Raw genomic sequence first — 17,500 nt, forward strand, 5'->3', positions numbered from 1 at the left:
ATTCCACAGGTTTTCTACAACAAAACTTCCCCAACACTTAGCCGTCCTCGAGAACCAGCGCCTTGAAGCCGTCTTAGGAGAGGATGAGCAGCGAGGAACACCTTCACCTGGGTGAGGACGCGTCTCGAGTTAAAGGAAGAGGTTTTATGTGCTGAATATCGAAAAAAAAGAGAAAAAAAAAAGATAAGGGACATGACATATCAAAGCTTACATCAAATCGTAATTATGTTTATGTACATGAAATAGTGACTATGTCTAACCAAACTGATCTCCCGTTTAAGAAATCAAAGAAATCTAATAGTAATTATGAATGACTCGTATAGATCATCGACTTTGGTTTAGTATTTCAACAGCATTGGCAATCTGGTTAAGCTGTTAATTTTTTTTTTTTTTTTTTTTTTTTTTTTTTTTTTTTTTTTTTTTTTTTTTGTCTAACAACACCTGTTTTAGTATTTGAACAAGCACTGACAATCGGGCTAAGCTGTTGAAACTTTTTTTTCTTTCTTTCTTTTATTCTGTCTACCAACGCCCCCTGCCTTGTACCTTTCAGCCCAAAATCGACAAAAACGCCCACCAAAACCCGCAAGGGAACCCCCACGAAGAGGCGAAGATTCTCGAAGACTTCTCCCTCGCCAGCGGGAAACGGGTCCGCTTCTCATGACAGTCTCTGGAAAGTCACACGAACCATTAACTTCGACGAGTGCCAACGCTTGGTGGATATTAAGGTCAGTCTTTGACGTAATACTCCTATTTTTTCCGAAAATATAGGCTGAAATCTGACGTAATGCTCCTATTTTTCTCCCAAAATATAGGCTGAAATCTGACGTAATGCACCTATTTTCCTCCAAAATATAGGCTGATATCTGAAGTGATGCACCTATTTTCCTCCAAAATATAGGCTGAAATCTGACGTAATGCACCTATTTTCCTCCAAAAAATACAGACTGAAATCTGACGTAATGCACCTTTTTTCCCCTCAAAATATAGGCTGAAATCTGACGTAATGCACCTATTTTCCCCTCAAAATATAGGCAGAAATCTGACGTAATGCACTTTTTTCCCCTCAAAATATAGGCTGAAATCTGACGTAATGCACCTATTTTCCCCTCAAAATATAGGCTGAAATCTGACGTAATGCACCTATTTTCCTCCAAAATGTAGGCTGAAATCTGACGTAATGCACCTATTTTCCTCCAAAAAATACAGACTGAAATCTGACGTAATGCACCTTTTTTCCCCTCAAAATATAGGCTGAAATCTGACGTAATGCACCTATTTTCCCCTCAAAATATAGGCTGAAATCTGACGTAATGCACCTATTTTCCTCCAAAATGTAGGCTGAAATCTGACGTAATGCACCTATTTTCCTCCAAAATGTAGGCTGAAATCTGACGTAATGCACCTATTTTCCTCCAAAATGTAGGCTGAAATCTGACGTAATGCACCTATTTTCCTCCAAAATGTAGGCTGAAATCTGACGTAATGCACCTATTTTCCTCCAAAATGTAGGCTGAAATCTGACGTAATGCACCTATTTTCCTCCAAAATGTAGGCTGAAATCTGACGTAATGCACCTATTTTCCTTCAAAATATAGGCTGAAATCTGACGTAATGCACCTATTTTCCTCCAAAATATAGGCTGAAATCTGACGTAATGCACCTATTTTCCTCCAAAATGTAGGCTGAAATCTGACGTAATGCACCTATTTTCCTCCAAAATGTAGGCTGAAATCTGACGTAATGCACCTATTTTCCTCCAAAATGTAGGCTGAAATCTGACGTAATGCACCTATTTTCCTCCAAAAAATACAGACTGAAATCTGACGTAATGCACCTTTTTTCCCCTCAAAATATAGGCTGAAATCTGACGTAATGCACCTATTTTCCCCTCAAAATATAGGCTGAAATCTGACGTAATGCACCTATTTTCCTCCAAAATATAGGCTGAAATCTGACGTAATGCACCTATTTTCCTCCAAAATATAGGCTGAAATCTGACGTAATGCACCTATTTTCCTCCAAAATGTAGGCTGAAATCTGACGTAATGCACCTATTTTCCTCCAAAATGTAGGCTGAAATCTGACGTAATGCACCTATTTTCCTCCAAAATGTAGGCTGAAATCTGACGTAATGCACCTATTTTCCTCCAAAATGTAGGCTGAAATCTGACGTAATGCACCTATTTTCCTTCAAAATATAGGCTGAAATCTGACGTAATGCACCTATTTTCCTCCAAAATATAGGCTGAAATCTGACGTAATGCACCTATTTTCCTCCAAAATGTAGGCTGAAATCTGACGTAATGCACCTATTTTCCTCCAAAATGTAGGCTGAAATCTGACGTAATGCACCTATTTTCCTCCAAAATGTAGGCTGAAATCTGACGTAATGCACCTATTTTCCTCTAAAATGTAGGCTGAAATCTGACGTAATGCACCTATTTTCCTCCAAAATGTAGGCTGAAATCTGACGTAATGCACCTATTTTCCTCCAAAATATAGGCTGAAATCTGACGTAATGCACCTATTTTCCCCTCAAAATATAGGCAGAAATCTGACGTAATGCACCTATTTTCCCCTCAAAACATAGACAGAAATCCGACCAACCCCAGACTTTCCCGCGAGACCTTAAACAAACTAACAACACCGCTCTCGACTCCCCTTCAGATTCACGCCGACAGGAACACCAAGACGTCCCTCAGCAGGAGTTCGGTGGCCACATACATCCTCAGGGGCGAAGAGGAACTCAGGATCGAGAGGGCGCTTGTCGAGGGCTCCATCATCGCCTTCACGAACTCAGACCAGGAGGAGAGCGTCGACACCTTCACGAACCAGGTCCTCGACGGGCGTGATCAGGCTTGGGGAATTGCAGATGGCGACTCTCTCTCTCTCTCTCTTTCTTTCTATCTGTATATCTATATGTTTGTCTGTTTATCTCTCCCTTCCCCCTTTTCTTTTCTCTTTTTCTCTCTCTCTTACTGTCACTCTGTATCTATCTGCCTATCTATCTACCTATCTCTCTCTCTCTCGCTTATTCTATCTCTCGTTTTTTCTTTCTCTCTCTTAGCAACATAGTAACACTAGATTTGACAACAGTACTAGAAGTACATTAGCAATATTAGCTTCATCTATAGTATTTCTATACTATTTGCTGTCCTAGTAATAGTGGCAGATATCCTCACATGACCAATAGTAGTGATGCGATTTTTATTATACCATAGTTATTTCTACCACTTTTCAAAAGAGAGCTAATTTAACCATCATCTTCAGTATCACCATTTTGATAATTATACTCATGATTACCCTCTTCATCGTTCACATGGATATATAAGGAAAATTACTGCAGACATTTGACAGCTAGATCGACCGCTGACATATCGGGGGATGGAGTGAAATTTCTCGAGAGAGAGACATCGGGGTTTCCGAGAGAAAGAGAGGGGAAGGAGATGGGAGAAGAGAAAGTGGGTGGGAGAGAGAAGAGGGAGGGAAAGAGGGAGAGAGGAGAGGAGGAAGAGAGGGACGGAAGGAGGGAGGGAGGGAGGAAGAGAGAAAGAGAGAGATACATCTTACCACCACCTCTTTCTTACAGACCATAGAACTCAAGGCAGTACGTAAGATAACGGAAGAACTACCTGTGGATCAAGACGCTCATCCTCGCCCATGGCATTTTGAAGCTGCATATCAGGTAATAAAGAATGATAAAGGATACGAGGTTACGTCGGAGGTAGACAATAGGATTGATATTTCAGCAGAGAATCGAGAATGATTATTGATGTTACCAATCTAATTTATGCTGGTGGATGAAAGCGCATTTCTTCTTTACTAATAATAAGTACATCTTTAATTTTCTTTTAGACTGGCGATGCTTACCCGTCTGTGGAACAAGCCGTTATTGGGCTGAATCTGAGCCAGCGAACCCTCGAAGAGAAAAAGGTACAACGCTATTATTTTTTAATTCTTATTTTTTCTCTCTCTCATTTTGTTCATCTATTTTCAGCCTTAGATTATTCTGTTCTGTCAGTTATCTTCATTCTTCCCACTACACAGTCGTTTCTCTCTCTATCTATCTATCTCTCTCTCTGATCATTTATCACTCCTTTATTTCCTTTCTCGTCCTTCTGTTCTTTATTTCTGACTCTCTGTCTCTTTCTTTCTCTATCTATCTGTCTTTTTCTTTTTCTATCCTTTTTTTCTCTTAAACCCTTCTTTTGATAGCTGATCCTTCGCGTCACACACCACGACGTCTCCAGCGAACACCTTTCTCGCGCAGGCATACATCTTGGCGGAGCTCGGAGACCTGTCCCAGAGAGCGACCGGCGGCGAGCATCGAGGTTTCCCGCTGATGAAGCAGTACACTGGACTCGTGGAAGCCGTTTCTTGCCTCAGCTACGAAGACTTGAACCTGGTGTTCACTCAGCTGGGGAGGGAGCTGGTGGAGGCGGTCGACGGCCATTCCGGATTTGATTTGGTCAATGTCAATCTCTGGAAGATGTGAGGAATTCTGTTGGATGGATATGCTCTGTTTACTCGTTCGTGAGTGGTGATAACGGGAAGAACAATTTATTTATTTGTTTCCTATATATATTCCCACTTTTTAAGCGTCTCTTTTTCCAGCACCGTCTTCCAGCAGGCGCTGATATCCGCAGGGACAGAACCGGCCCTGAATCTGATCTTAAACACCCTCAAGGACGAGTCACTCCCGACGTCGGAGGGAACCAGCCAGCGCCTCTTCGCTCAACTGGCCGTGACCCTCAAAACGCCCACGCTTATGCCGCAGATCTTGGTGAGCGGGGCAGGGATTGCGATCAAGAAAGCACACATACACACACACACACACACACACACACACACACACACACACACACACACACACACACACACACACATAAATAAAGTTAAAGGCGGTCACAGCAGATGTTCGGTTGATATGTTGACGGACAGCTGAAGTACAGTGTTTGTTTTATGTTTATCATGAAATTCGACATCGATTGCGTACTCTATGGGGATCATGCCTTGTTTATAAGCATGTTTACTGTATAGATGGTTCCGAAACCAATAAATCTGAGCACTTTTTATATGCAACGGTCATGACACATAATACGAAAGAAACAAAAAGAGAAGATACCCACATGTGTGTGCATGTGTATAAAGGTATGGCAGATGTGGTCAGAGTGCTAATTCCTCTCTCTTATGGTATTTAACAGTATAATTACATGAGCGAAATCAATATTAACTGTAAATGTTACCAATAACTGCAGGAGTTCGTCAAATCCTTAACCTGGTCGCGGAAGGACAGAGACGCCAAAAGTGTTGCCATGATCGATTTCGCCAAACTGGCTCGCGCGCTGTGCCTGGACGCGCGGAAGGCGGAGGCCCACGGCGAGGCGGAGTGCGACCCCGCGCGCGCGTGCGCACCGCGGCTCATCCTGGAGGAATTCCTGCCTTATCTGGAGCAGGGCATCGTGGTAAGGTCCCTCTCTCGCTCGCTCTCTCTCTCTCTCTCTCTCTCTCTCTCTCTCTCTCTCTCTCTCTCTCTCTCTATCTATCTCTCTCTCTCTCTCTCTCTCTCTCTCTCTCTCTCTCTCTCTCTCTCTCTCTCTCTCTCTCTCTCTATATATATATATATATATATATATATATATATATATATATATATATATATATATATATATATATATGTATACAAATATGTATATATATTTATGTGTGTGCGTGTGTGTGTGTAATATATATATATATATATATATATATATATATATATATATATATATATATATATATATATATATATATATATATATATATATATATATATATATTTATATATCTGTGTGTGTGTATACACATATATACAAATATATTTATACACGTATATATGTGTGTGTGTGTGTGTTTGTGTGTGTGTGTGTGCATGCCGCTTCCTACTCACCTTGCTACTTATATATCTACAATTTTCATGGTCCATTTCTTTCATTCATCATTTCCTTTCCTAGTTCATTTTTCTTCATTCGTTCTCCTTGCTTCCCACCATCCTCACTCGTCCCTTCACCCTCTGTTTGTCCACCTTCACATCCCCCCCCCCACTCCCCCTCCCTTCACCCTCGCCGCCCATTTCAGGACCAGGCGTCGCCCATCTGGATCCGACTGGTGCACATCCACGCCCTCAGTCAACTCCGGGTCCCGCACGCCCTCGCCATCCTCCAGCCTCTCGTCCTGGGACTCTCCAGGACAGAGCCACGTCTCAGGATCCACGCCATTCGGGGTCTCAGCTTCTTCAGCGTCCATCCGGTTGTGCGCGACGAGGTATGCGCTGAAGGGGAAAGTTAGAACAGTAGCAACCCGAGGAGGTGTCATGGCGTCTGTTTTTTTATGATTGTTCGATGAAAATATAACCTTTAAAAACATTATTTCCCATCCTTTTCGAAAATTGAAAAGACCAAAATGATCGACCATATTTACGAAGCATCCGTAACTTTTGTGACGTCATCAATATAAACCCCATGTGTTTTTTTTTTTCCAAAAATTGAATCAGACGCCGTGACACCTCCTCGTGTTGCTACTGATAAAGCCTTTCCAATGCGGCTGAGCGGGAACCTTTTGGTATTTCCGTTTTCTATGGTTTTCATTTCCTTTCGTTTTCTTTCTCTCGCGTGTGGGTGGAGGGGAGTGACTAAAGTATATTTTTCATGGTCGTGAGTGGGAAGATCATTTGACGGGTCTATCTGCTTACTGAGCGGGAACCTTTTTATATTTTGTTTTGATAAGTTTCTTTCGTGTTTTGTGTGGGTGTGTTTCTGTATGTTTGTGAAGACGGGGAATAGAAAAATATCTGTTTTCGTGAGAGATGAATAAACAGTCATGAGTGGAAAGATAAATTTGAAAAGGAAAGGGCCCATGATTCTTGCTCGATTCATCCCTTATGTACACACCAACCTCTCTTTGTTTGGCTTACATAGCTAATTTTGTTTGTCTCTTTTTATATCTATCTTTAATCATCTTTCCAAATGTCCATAAATATATCTATATATCATTCCATCTCTCTCTTTATCTCTCTCTTCCTTTCCGTATAATTATGTAACTGATTCGCTAGCTAGAAGTATAGAGCTGTCCGTCTCTTTATCTCTCCACCTATCACTCATCTATCTACCTGCTCATCCATCTATCTTTCCATCTATCTGACTGTATATCGATATGAAACTCTCTCCCTTTCTGTCTCTCACTCTCTTGCTCGCCCCGTTTCTCCTTCACGTGTGCATGTGAGTGCATATATCTCTCCATCTCCCTTTCTTTCTCGCTCACCCTCGCTCCATATCCTTCATTCCCTCTGATTCGGTCTTCCCATTCACTCCTTCTCACTTCTCCCTTTACTCCCTCTCTCCATCTCCCGCTGTGTTGGCGCAGTGGTTAGCGTGTTGGTCGAGCGACTTGCAGATCTGAGTTCAATTCCGCGCGCAGCTAGTGGATGCCAACCCCATCCCTTGCACACAGGGGGGTATTTGGGAAAAAAAAAAAAAAAAAAAAGACAATGTCACAGCAAAGATAAAAAAAAAAAAAGACAGACAATGTGTCACAGCAAAGAATATCCATTGTAACAAATGGAATTAAAACTAAATCTTACATCACTCCTCCGCCGTTTTCCTCCCAGGTCTTTGAGCTCCTGACCTCCGTGGCCGACAACCCCGGCGAGAACCCGAGGGTCCGCAACATGGCCTTCCTCACGCTCACCACCTGGGCTCCCGACCTCAGCTGGTGGCAGGCGGCGGCCGTGTCCACCTGGCACGAGCCTTCTGTCCAGGTGGCCAACTTCGTGTCCTCAACGATCACTTCGATGGCCAATAGCGAGACGGATATGTGAGTTCTATGCCTAATAAAGTGCTCTAAAGTTGTGTGGCATATAGCGTATTCCCATGAAATTTCAGTCTGGCAGATTAAATGGACAGAAAGTGTAGTTCGGCGAAAGGTTTGTTTGTTAAAAAGATATCGAAGGATCTTTGTTTCAGTTCCAAAGTGGTTTCTCGCGTCGTCCCCCTGGCCAAGCCGGCAGCCCCGGCTTCTCTGTCGTTCTCCACCAACCTGTTCCTTCACGAATACCTCTTCTCACGGCAGGTTCGTCTACGTCAGTTCTCGTTCTGCCTCTCTCCAGACACACACACACACGTATATATGTATGTATATATATATATATATATATATATATATATATATATATATATGTATATATATATATATATATATATATATATATATATATATATATATATATATGTATACATGTGTGTATGCATATATGTATATTTCCTTCAAAGGATTTGTGATCAGTCATAAGTACCGACATCTGCACTTATGCAGTGAGTGATCAGACGTCCTTGCAGTGCGGCAGTGACATCGGCGTGGCGTGGCTGGCCAGCGCCGAGGACCTCTTCCCCGCCCACGTGTTCCTGACCCTGAAGACGTGCGCGCTCTACAACTCTGTTTTCCATTCGGAGGTGAGTTTCGGACCTCTCTCTCTTTCTCTCATCCTTTCTTTCTTCCCTCTCTCTCTCTTTCTTTCTCGTTTTCGTTCTCTCTCTCTCTCTCCCTCTCTCTCTCTCTCTCTCTCTCTCTCTCTCTCTCTCTCTCTCTCTCTCTCTCTCTCTCTCTCTCTCTCTCTCTCTCTCTCTCTTTCTCTATCTGTGTATCGATCTATTTCTCTCTCTCGATTTATCTCTTTCGTTTTTTCTACCTCTCTATAGAGCCTTTTATCTTTATCCTGCTGTACCTTTGGGTCGTCGTCGTCTTTTTCGTTCTCCTCTCTTTCTATCTTTCTCTCTCCGTCTTTTTCTCCCTGTATCAGTTTTTTCATTATTTTCTCTCCATTTTTCTCTTTTACTTCTTTCTCTTTTTCTCCCTCGGTCTATCTCCTCTCTCTCTCCTATACCTGTCCCTCTGTCCATTTGTGTCTGTTACTCTATCTATTTATCAAATTGTCTATCTATCTATATGTATATAATTATATATGTCTATCTCTCTGTCCATTTGTGTGTCTGCCAATCCATCTATCTCTTTATCAAACTGTCTATCTATTTATCTACATAATATGGATATATTTATCTATTAATCTATATATCTATCTGTCTGTCCGCTCGATTTTCTGTTTATTTACCTACTTAGGAACTTATCTACCTACCTACCTATCTAACTACTAACCAACGCGACATATAAACAACCCTACTACCTTACCAGCCTATTTACCAATTTATCTATCGACCTATCTATTTATCTACTTTGCCTGTCTGTCTCCACGCAGTCCGAGGTGCACCAACGTAACCTCGCGAGGCTCTGGCTGAAGACGCCTGGACCGCCGGCGAGGAAGAAGAAGGAGGAGGAGGAGGAGGAGGAGGCCAGCGACGACGACTTTGACATCGTCGTTGGAATGTTTAATGAGATCAAAGTAAGTGTCATTTTGTTTGATATGTTTTATTTTTGTTTGCGTTCCGAAAGATGATATTCGTCTTTTTTCATTCCTGGTTTTGATGAGATATATTTGATTGTTTGCCTCTGGTCGCGCCAACAGGAACAGCTGGGTGTGGAATCGCAAAAGAAGGTGTTGGATGCTACGTGGACGATCAAGTTCCAACAGCTGCTCAGGCTGTCGCTGAAACTTCTTCCGGGAGCGAGGTGTAAGATTATTTTTCTTTTCTTTTTGTATATTACATCTATTGTTAACAAATATATGTTTATAAAAAGACACACTAACACCCATTCACATATAGATAACAACTGACATGCACACAAATGGGGGAATGATATTCACACGTACTACAGTATTCATATTACAATATTATAAGCCGTATTACTATATAACTAGGTGTATGACAAAGAAAATAGACATGTGATGTGACAGATGCTAAATTACAGCATGTATCATCTGATCAGATAAGTTGACATCCATCTCTTCCTCGCAGTCAAGACGGTCCGGGAGTTCGTGAACGCGATGATGAGCAAAATGGGGAACCATGTCCTGCTCTTTCACAAGTTCATCGACTCTAGTCTCGTCGTCCCAACGGACCTCGGTCTTCCCTTGGTCGTAAAGGTCCTTACTTTCCATTTTTGTTCTTTTCTCAAGGACTGCATTGTATATTTCGCTGTTATACGATACATCCTTCTTTGATTTGAAGCCTGAGGGTATGAGAGTCCATTATTTTTTACAGTACGACGGAAGCTTCGTCTCCTGCACGACGGCCCGCCTGGAGCAGCCGTCCAACCCGCGCCTGGACGTCGCTCCCGGCGTCCCCATGTTCCTCGGCGCAGAAGTCGCCTCAGAGTAAGTCGGAGGCGAAGAGCTGCTATCTCGTGGCCAGAAGAGAGGCCACGAAAAAGTGATGGTGTTTATTTGAAAGAGAGAGGGAGAGAGAGAGAAAAAAAAGAGAAAAAGTGCAGTCCAACTTATGGAATACATAATATATGATATGATATATCACAGCATGCCATCACTTCCTCCTAAAGTGGCCTGAATCTAGCTAAACCACACACGTTCTGCTACAGTACAGATCATCAGGTCTCGCTCGTGGCCAAGACCCTCCTGCCGTGGTACGAAAACCTGGCCGTGGGCGCTGGTCTGCAAGGAGGCTGGTCTCTGCAGCTGCCCTTCCTCGTCAGGACTTCGGATCTCACGCTGAGGCACGGCGGGGGCAGCGTGTCCTTCGAACCAGTCGCGACCCAAACTGTGAGCTTCGTAGTTTTATCATCTCGATCAAGCGATATTTCCATAATTTTTCGCATTCCTAAGCGACTCTCAAGAACAAAGTCAAATAAGATAAAGCCTGTGTATTTTGGGTCGTCATTTTGCGTAACACAGTATGACTTTTTTTTCGACAAACGGAAGTAAACAAAAATTGATTCATTGCAGTTCAATCTGGTGGCAGCTCACAACACCCCGTTTACCTTCGTCTCCATTCGCGACCCCAATGACCTCATTACGAGGCCAGACTGGAGGACTGTCATGCTCTCGGACTTGAAGAATTACTCAGTACGTCCTCCTTTTACTTTTGTTCAATTCCTAATCATTTCGAAAAAAAAAGTTTTGACTTGCATGCGGCTTTACCCATGTAATTTTACTTAGGTTATTTTGACTATTTCCGTATGTACCTGACGAGTAGATAATGCCTACTTGCGTTTACAACAATCTTACTTACCATACACGTCCACAACTATTCTTTACACTTATATAACAACGTATCAAATAAGTAAATAAAGAGACACCGTGGACACAATAAAAGGCACGTCTAATAAACGATCTACTTTCCTTCCCACTCTACAACTCCGCCCACAACAAGGCGCCCGTTCTCCCCCCTACCTTGGGGCTCCGTGTCGAGTCTACGTGGGCGGGCGACGTCCCTCAACCCCAGGCTCCGGGTTCCCTGTTTAGGTAAGGGTGAATTTCCCTTCTGACCAGTTTTGTTTTGGTGTTCATGAGATTTTGAACTGAGTTTTTTTTTTTTTTTGTCGTAGTTAGGATGGTAATTTACAAAAACCTGAATGTTAGCATACATATAGACGCATGCATTTCCTACTCAGACATGAATGCACATTTACATATTCGTATTCGTGCAAGCAAATGAGCATAGACAGAGCAAAAGCATAAAAAAAACATACACACCACAAGTTACCTGAATGTGAGACAGACATGCAGTTACTTGCAAGATAGTTCTCCTCAACAGCTTTGGACTAAGTTCCCCCATATCATACCTTTGGAATTACTACGTGACCTTTGACCCCGCGGCCTCTACAACCAAGAGCGTTGTCTTCTCCTTTGGTAAGGATGCTGTGAAAGTCCAATTTTTTAATGCAATCATCATTTGGGTATATTTCTTTCATTCAGAATCCCCTTTCCCTATTGTATCGAGTCGTGTTCACAATGTTGTTTTTTTCTCCCCTTTTCCCCCTTTTATATAAAAAAAAAAAACATCTTACCCCTAACCCCCCACACTATTCCCTCATTCTTCCCCTTCTCCCTCCCCCTTCTTTATTCTTTTCCCCATCTTTCCCTCTCACACCTCGCCACCTCTCTCTCCCCTCATTTTTCCCTTTCTCCCTCCCCCTTCGTCACTCTTTTCCCCATCTTTCCCTCTCACACCTCGCCCCCTCTCTGTCCCCTCATTCTTCCCCTTTTTTCCCTTCTCCTTCGTTACTCTTTTCCCCATCTTTCCCCTCACACCTCACCCCCTCTCTATCCCCTCATTTTTCCCTTTTCCCCCCACCTTTCCCCTCTCACCTCGCCCCCTCTCTACCCCCTCATTCCTCCCTATCTCCCTCCCCCTTCTTCCATTTTCCCCCCACCTTTCCTCTCTCACACCTACCTCCCCCCACCCCACCCCCACCCCCCACCTCCTTGTTCACCCTTCACGCGCAAGCATCCAAGCACACGCAGGCGGCGGGGCTACCGATCAGCCAGGACCTCGGCCAAGAGTCCCAGACCAGCGTCGACGTCGAAGATTTCTCGCAAGGGCCTCAGTCTCCTGTAGACGGGGCGGAGGTGGGTCCTTGTTCGGGAAAAAAAATGTTCGTGAAAAGGATACTGATAATGACTGTAATAACGATGATGATGATGATTATGGTAATGATTCTAGTGATGGTGGTAATGGTAATGATGATGATATTAAGGAATGATTATATATAATAATGATGTTGATAATATTAATGATGATAATGATAATAGTAATAATAATAATTGCAGTCATTATCATTATTATCACTCTTATTATTATTATTATTATTACCATTATCATTATCATTTTCATTATCATTATAAATATTATTATCATTGTCATTATTATTATTATTATTATTATTATCATCATTATTACTATTATTATTATTATTATTATTATCATTATTATTATTACTATTATTATTATTATCATTATTATTATCATTATCATCATCATCATCATTATTAATATTATTATTACCATTATCTTTATTTTCGGTATTATTATTATTATTATCATTATTGTTATTGTTGTTATCATTGCTAATGGTAATGGTAATGTTAATGATGATGATGAAAATAATAATAATAATGATAATTATAATGATAACAATGATAATAATAATAAGAAGAAGAAGAAGAATGATAATGATAATGAGAACAATGATGACAATAATGATAATAAAACTGATGAGGATAAGGATAATAATAATTATATTAATATTGACAATGATAATGATGATCATAATGATACTGATAGCAATGATAATAACAATGATAATAATAATGATAATAAAAATTATAATTACAATGATCAAAATAATAACAATAATTATGGTTATTGATGATAACAGAGATAATAACACTAAGAATGATGATAACAATAATAATAATTATTATAATGCTAATGACAACGTTCTTACTGAAATAAAATTGTTACTTTATAGCATTGCCTTTTATATGACAATCATTTTGATCTTGGTTGATATATATATAGTATTAAAAGTTTTGGCTCACACTGTATAACGCTTAGTGAAACCCGTTATGAACCCCTCTGTAAAATGCGATCTCCCAACAGTTCTTTTCTCCTGCTTTATAGCGAAACGTAAAATTAATTTCTGTCCAATTTTATTAGAGCCTTACTGTGCACGATCCTCTATGTAACGGACAAAAGGCACATTCGGTGAGTATTCCCAAGTATTTATGACGTACATGAAAGAACCCGTATCACGGAATACCCCCCCCCCCCCTGAATAATACTTACCGAATGGGCCTTTTGTCTGTATATAGAGGATCGTGCATATCAAGGCTCTAATAAAATTAAACTGAAATTAATTTTACGTTTCGCTATAAAGCAGGAGATACGGGTTCTTTAATATACGTCATAGATACTTGGAAATACTTTCCGAAAGGGCTTTTTGTTCGTTATATAGAGGATCGTGCATATCAAGGCTATAATAAAATTAAACTGAAATTAATTTTACGTTTCGCTTTAAAGCAGGAGATACAGGTTCTTCAATGTACGTGATACAGGTTCTTTAATGCACGTGATACGGGTTCTTTAATGTACGTGATTCAGGTTCTTTAATGTACGTGATTCAGGTTCTTTAATGTACGTGATACAGCTTCTTTAATGTACGTTAAACATACTTGTCACGTACATTAAAGAACCTGTATCACGTGACCCCCCCCTCCCCCCAGGACACCGGCGATGATGCTGAGACGTTGGAGAACATGGGCGACCTCCGGAGGCTCGTCGCTCGGGTCCAGCAACCTCTCACTCCGGGTCAGTCGGGCGCCCTCGGGACCCTACGTGACGCCCTTGGCTTTGCTCGCTGTAGTCTTCGTCTTCTTTTACTTCCTTTTTTTTTGGTGTTTCTTCTTCTTCATCTTCATCATCTTCCTCTTCTTCCTCTTCTTGTTTTTCTTCTTCTTGTTGTTTTTCTTCTTATTCTTCTTTTTGTTCTTCTTCATCTTCTTCCTCTACTTCTTCTTTGTCTTCTTTTTGTTCTTCTTCTTCTTCTTCCTTTTCTTCTTCTTTTTCTTCTTTTTGTTCGTCTTATTCTTCTCCTTATTCTTATTCTTCTACTTCTTCTTCTCCTTCTTCCTCTTCTTCTTCTTGTTCTTCTACTTCTTCTTTTTCTTTTTCTTTTTCTTCTTCTCTCCTTTTTCTTTTCTTCTTTTTCTTCTTCTTCTTCTTTCCATTCTTCTTCTTCTTCTTTTTATTTTCATTTTTATTTTTATTTTTCATTTTATTTTTCTTCTTCTTCTTCTTCTTCTTCCTCTACTTCTTCTTCTTTTTCTTTTTCTTTTTTCTTCTTCTCTTCTTTTTCTTCTTTTTCCTCTTCTTATTCTTATTCTTATTCTTATTATTTTTATTTTTATTTTTACTTCTATTTTTATTTTTCATTTTATTTTTCTTCTTCTTCTTCTTCTTCTTCTACTTCTTCTTCTTTATCTTCATCCTCTTCATCTTCTAATTCTTCTTCTTCAACTTCTTTTTCTTCTCCTTCCTCTTTTTATAGGATTCTTTGAGTGTGGAAGTGAAGATCAATCGAAAAAATAAGGAAATGAAATCTTAATGATGTGGTATATACGATTCATAAGATACCATTGTTTTAATTAACATCGTAACTTCCGATCCCAATTAATCCTCGCTGTGTGGAAATTAGAATATGACTTAGACCAGTGTTGTTCAAATACTGTATTGTACCCTTTATTACCCTCTTGTACTGTTACGTAACCCCCCGCCCCCACCCACCCACCCACCCCACCCCGTCCACCATGGCTAAACAAACTGTTTTATTTAGGATAATGCATATAATATACTAATGATGAAAAGACTGATATGCAGGAGTGTTGATCAATAAATTCGAATTTAATACACGAATAAAAAAAAAGGTGATTTAAAGGCAAAATGCTTGAAAAATACTTACACAACTTACTGTGAGGCGTGTGTGTATCCCTTGTTTGTTCACGTATCTTTACGATCTATGTTGCGGACTCCACTTTGGACAACACTGACCTAAACGATAAACAAAGAACGAAAAAAGTCGTAATAATACACCACACGATATCAAAACGACGCCATTGTATTTAGTGAATAAAGTAAATCAATTAATGCGAAAACGAAAATAAATCGTAAATGATATAAAGAGAAAATGAGAAAAAGAAAATCGTAAGTGATATATATAGAGAGAAAATTAGAAAATGAAAATAATGAATGATATATAGAGAAAATGAGAAAATAAAAATCGTAAATGATACATACAGAGAAAAAAATGAAAGAAACATACAAATCCTCAATGTTTCTTCACAGACTCGGGCCACGTCACAACGGTCGGCATCGAGGCTGTCCTCCACGGAATACCTTCGAGAAGCTTCCAGGGTTTCTTCTCTTGGGCCCAGGCTTCCGACTACAACAAGACCGCTTCACGACTGCAGTTCATGTTCCAGAAGAACGTCGTGGAGGGAGTGCTGGGAGAGAACCAAGTAGTGAGGATCCACGGGCTTTTGCTTTGGTTTCTGTCAATCTCTATAGGGTTCTTATATTTTTTTTTATTTTCCATTGACAAAAATATATATATGTATATATTATCAATGAACCGTATTCATGTTGACAAATGTAGAAAGGGTATGGATGAGATTCTTGTATTTCTGACGAAGACATATTCGAAACCGGTTCAAATACATCTCTTGTATCGTGAAGATTTTCGATCTCATTCATACCTTTACTACAAAATCTGCAAATCTTCCTCACAGCGCACTTACCAGGCCTGCTTGAACGCCGAAGTGGTCAGTCCAAAACATAGGCTGTTATCTTCTCTCCAAGAAGTCTTGTCAAGCGATTTTTACACTCCTGTTAAAGTTCATCTGCACTCTGGCAGCTCTTGCGATCTCCCTCCTGCGCTTCAGGTTCAGGTTAGAGAGAGGAAAATGGGCAGAGCATACGTACATACCCACAGTCATACATGTATATGTACATCTAAACATACATACATATACATACATATACATACATACACACACACACACACACACACACACACACACACACACACACACACACACACACACACACACACACACACACACACACACACACACACGTACATAGCCATTACATGCATACACCCGTACATACTGCAGTTGTCCATATCCATGTATGCATAAGTGCACAATACGTATATACATGAAATGATTGTTTACCTCAAATAAATAAAAGATGGATTGAGACCGTTATAGATATGTGCACTGGACACGTCTGTAAACCAGATTTCTATTTAGGGATTTTTGGACGTGAGTGAACATTCCAAAAAGGTCGTGCGAGAGGCCGCGACGACCGGCTGCAGCTACGACCCCTTCCACCCTGCCCTGGACATCATCACAACGCCCCTGTTCGACCACGCCCACCTCACGGCCTTCTGGACAGACGTAGGCGTGGCTTAAAACATCATCTATTAAGCGTCCACAACTGCAGTCATACATGTCATTTTATACCACACTCCGTATACGGTGTACATGGCACATACATGGAATACAAAACACGGTACTCGTTATAAAGCCATACCACACTTCCAGGAATTTCACAGCACGCCCCTCAGCGCCTCGTACATCTCCTACGAGAAGCTGGCCCACTGGCTTTTCCGCCCAAACCTGAGCATCCACAGCAGTCCCCAGCACCCAGGCTCGACGCTTACTCTCAACGCCACCAAGCAAGATGCGAAGATGTTTTGTCTGATTGCGATATCTGTTGATTTTCCAACGGCGTCTTCCATGATGGGGCTGTGTATATATGATTTTTTATATTGTCCTTAAGGTTTAAAATAATTAAATTACCCTTCTTTTCTTTTTTTCTTTTTGACAGGAATGTAGAGACTAGTGAATGGGGTATGAAGATGATTATGCCACGGCAGGTCTTGGTGGCAAATCATATACACATTCCAAGTTGGATTGAGACTTTTATAACCCCTGCCTCCATCCAGGACACGTTAGTGCATAGCCTGGTCAATGGCAGGCACGCGCCAGTGT

General features: G+C 40.9%; 1 protein-coding gene across 2 annotated transcripts in view; it reads left to right on the plus strand.

The window, feature by feature from the left end:
- The window catches only part of LOC113819742 (hemolymph clottable protein), a 29,029-nt gene that overhangs the window by 6,494 nt on the left and 5,035 nt on the right, over nt 1-17,500 (plus strand). For both annotated transcript variants that reach the window (XM_070140002.1, XM_070140004.1), the window contains exons 6-32: nt 10-111; nt 551-725; nt 2,668-2,835; nt 3,590-3,685; nt 3,856-3,933; nt 4,271-4,491; nt 4,615-4,783; nt 5,259-5,465; nt 6,118-6,303; nt 7,646-7,851; nt 8,001-8,106; nt 8,373-8,486; nt 9,287-9,430; nt 9,554-9,659; nt 9,945-10,072; nt 10,191-10,303; nt 10,525-10,705; nt 10,889-11,008; nt 11,316-11,407; nt 11,700-11,794; nt 12,393-12,514; nt 14,171-14,255; nt 15,789-15,964; nt 16,232-16,390; nt 16,757-16,903; nt 17,051-17,184; nt 17,337-17,500. The exon at nt 17,337-17,500 is cut by the window's right edge and continues 20 nt beyond it. In XM_070140002.1, the coding sequence (XP_069996103.1) occupies nt 10-111; nt 551-725; nt 2,668-2,835; nt 3,590-3,685; nt 3,856-3,933; nt 4,271-4,491; nt 4,615-4,783; nt 5,259-5,465; nt 6,118-6,303; nt 7,646-7,851; nt 8,001-8,106; nt 8,373-8,486; nt 9,287-9,430; nt 9,554-9,659; nt 9,945-10,072; nt 10,191-10,303; nt 10,525-10,705; nt 10,889-11,008; nt 11,316-11,407; nt 11,700-11,794; nt 12,393-12,514; nt 14,171-14,255; nt 15,789-15,964; nt 16,232-16,390; nt 16,757-16,903; nt 17,051-17,184; nt 17,337-17,500 (3,794 nt within the window). The remainder of the gene's footprint in view (nt 1-9; nt 112-550; nt 726-2,667; nt 2,836-3,589; nt 3,686-3,855; nt 3,934-4,270; nt 4,492-4,614; nt 4,784-5,258; nt 5,466-6,117; nt 6,304-7,645; nt 7,852-8,000; nt 8,107-8,372; nt 8,487-9,286; nt 9,431-9,553; nt 9,660-9,944; nt 10,073-10,190; nt 10,304-10,524; nt 10,706-10,888; nt 11,009-11,315; nt 11,408-11,699; nt 11,795-12,392; nt 12,515-14,170; nt 14,256-15,788; nt 15,965-16,231; nt 16,391-16,756; nt 16,904-17,050; nt 17,185-17,336) is intronic.

The sequence above is a fragment of the Penaeus vannamei genome, chromosome 26 (assembly GCF_042767895.1).
Source record: "Penaeus vannamei isolate JL-2024 chromosome 26, ASM4276789v1, whole genome shotgun sequence".
Taxonomy (NCBI): domain Eukaryota; kingdom Metazoa; phylum Arthropoda; class Malacostraca; order Decapoda; family Penaeidae; genus Penaeus; species Penaeus vannamei.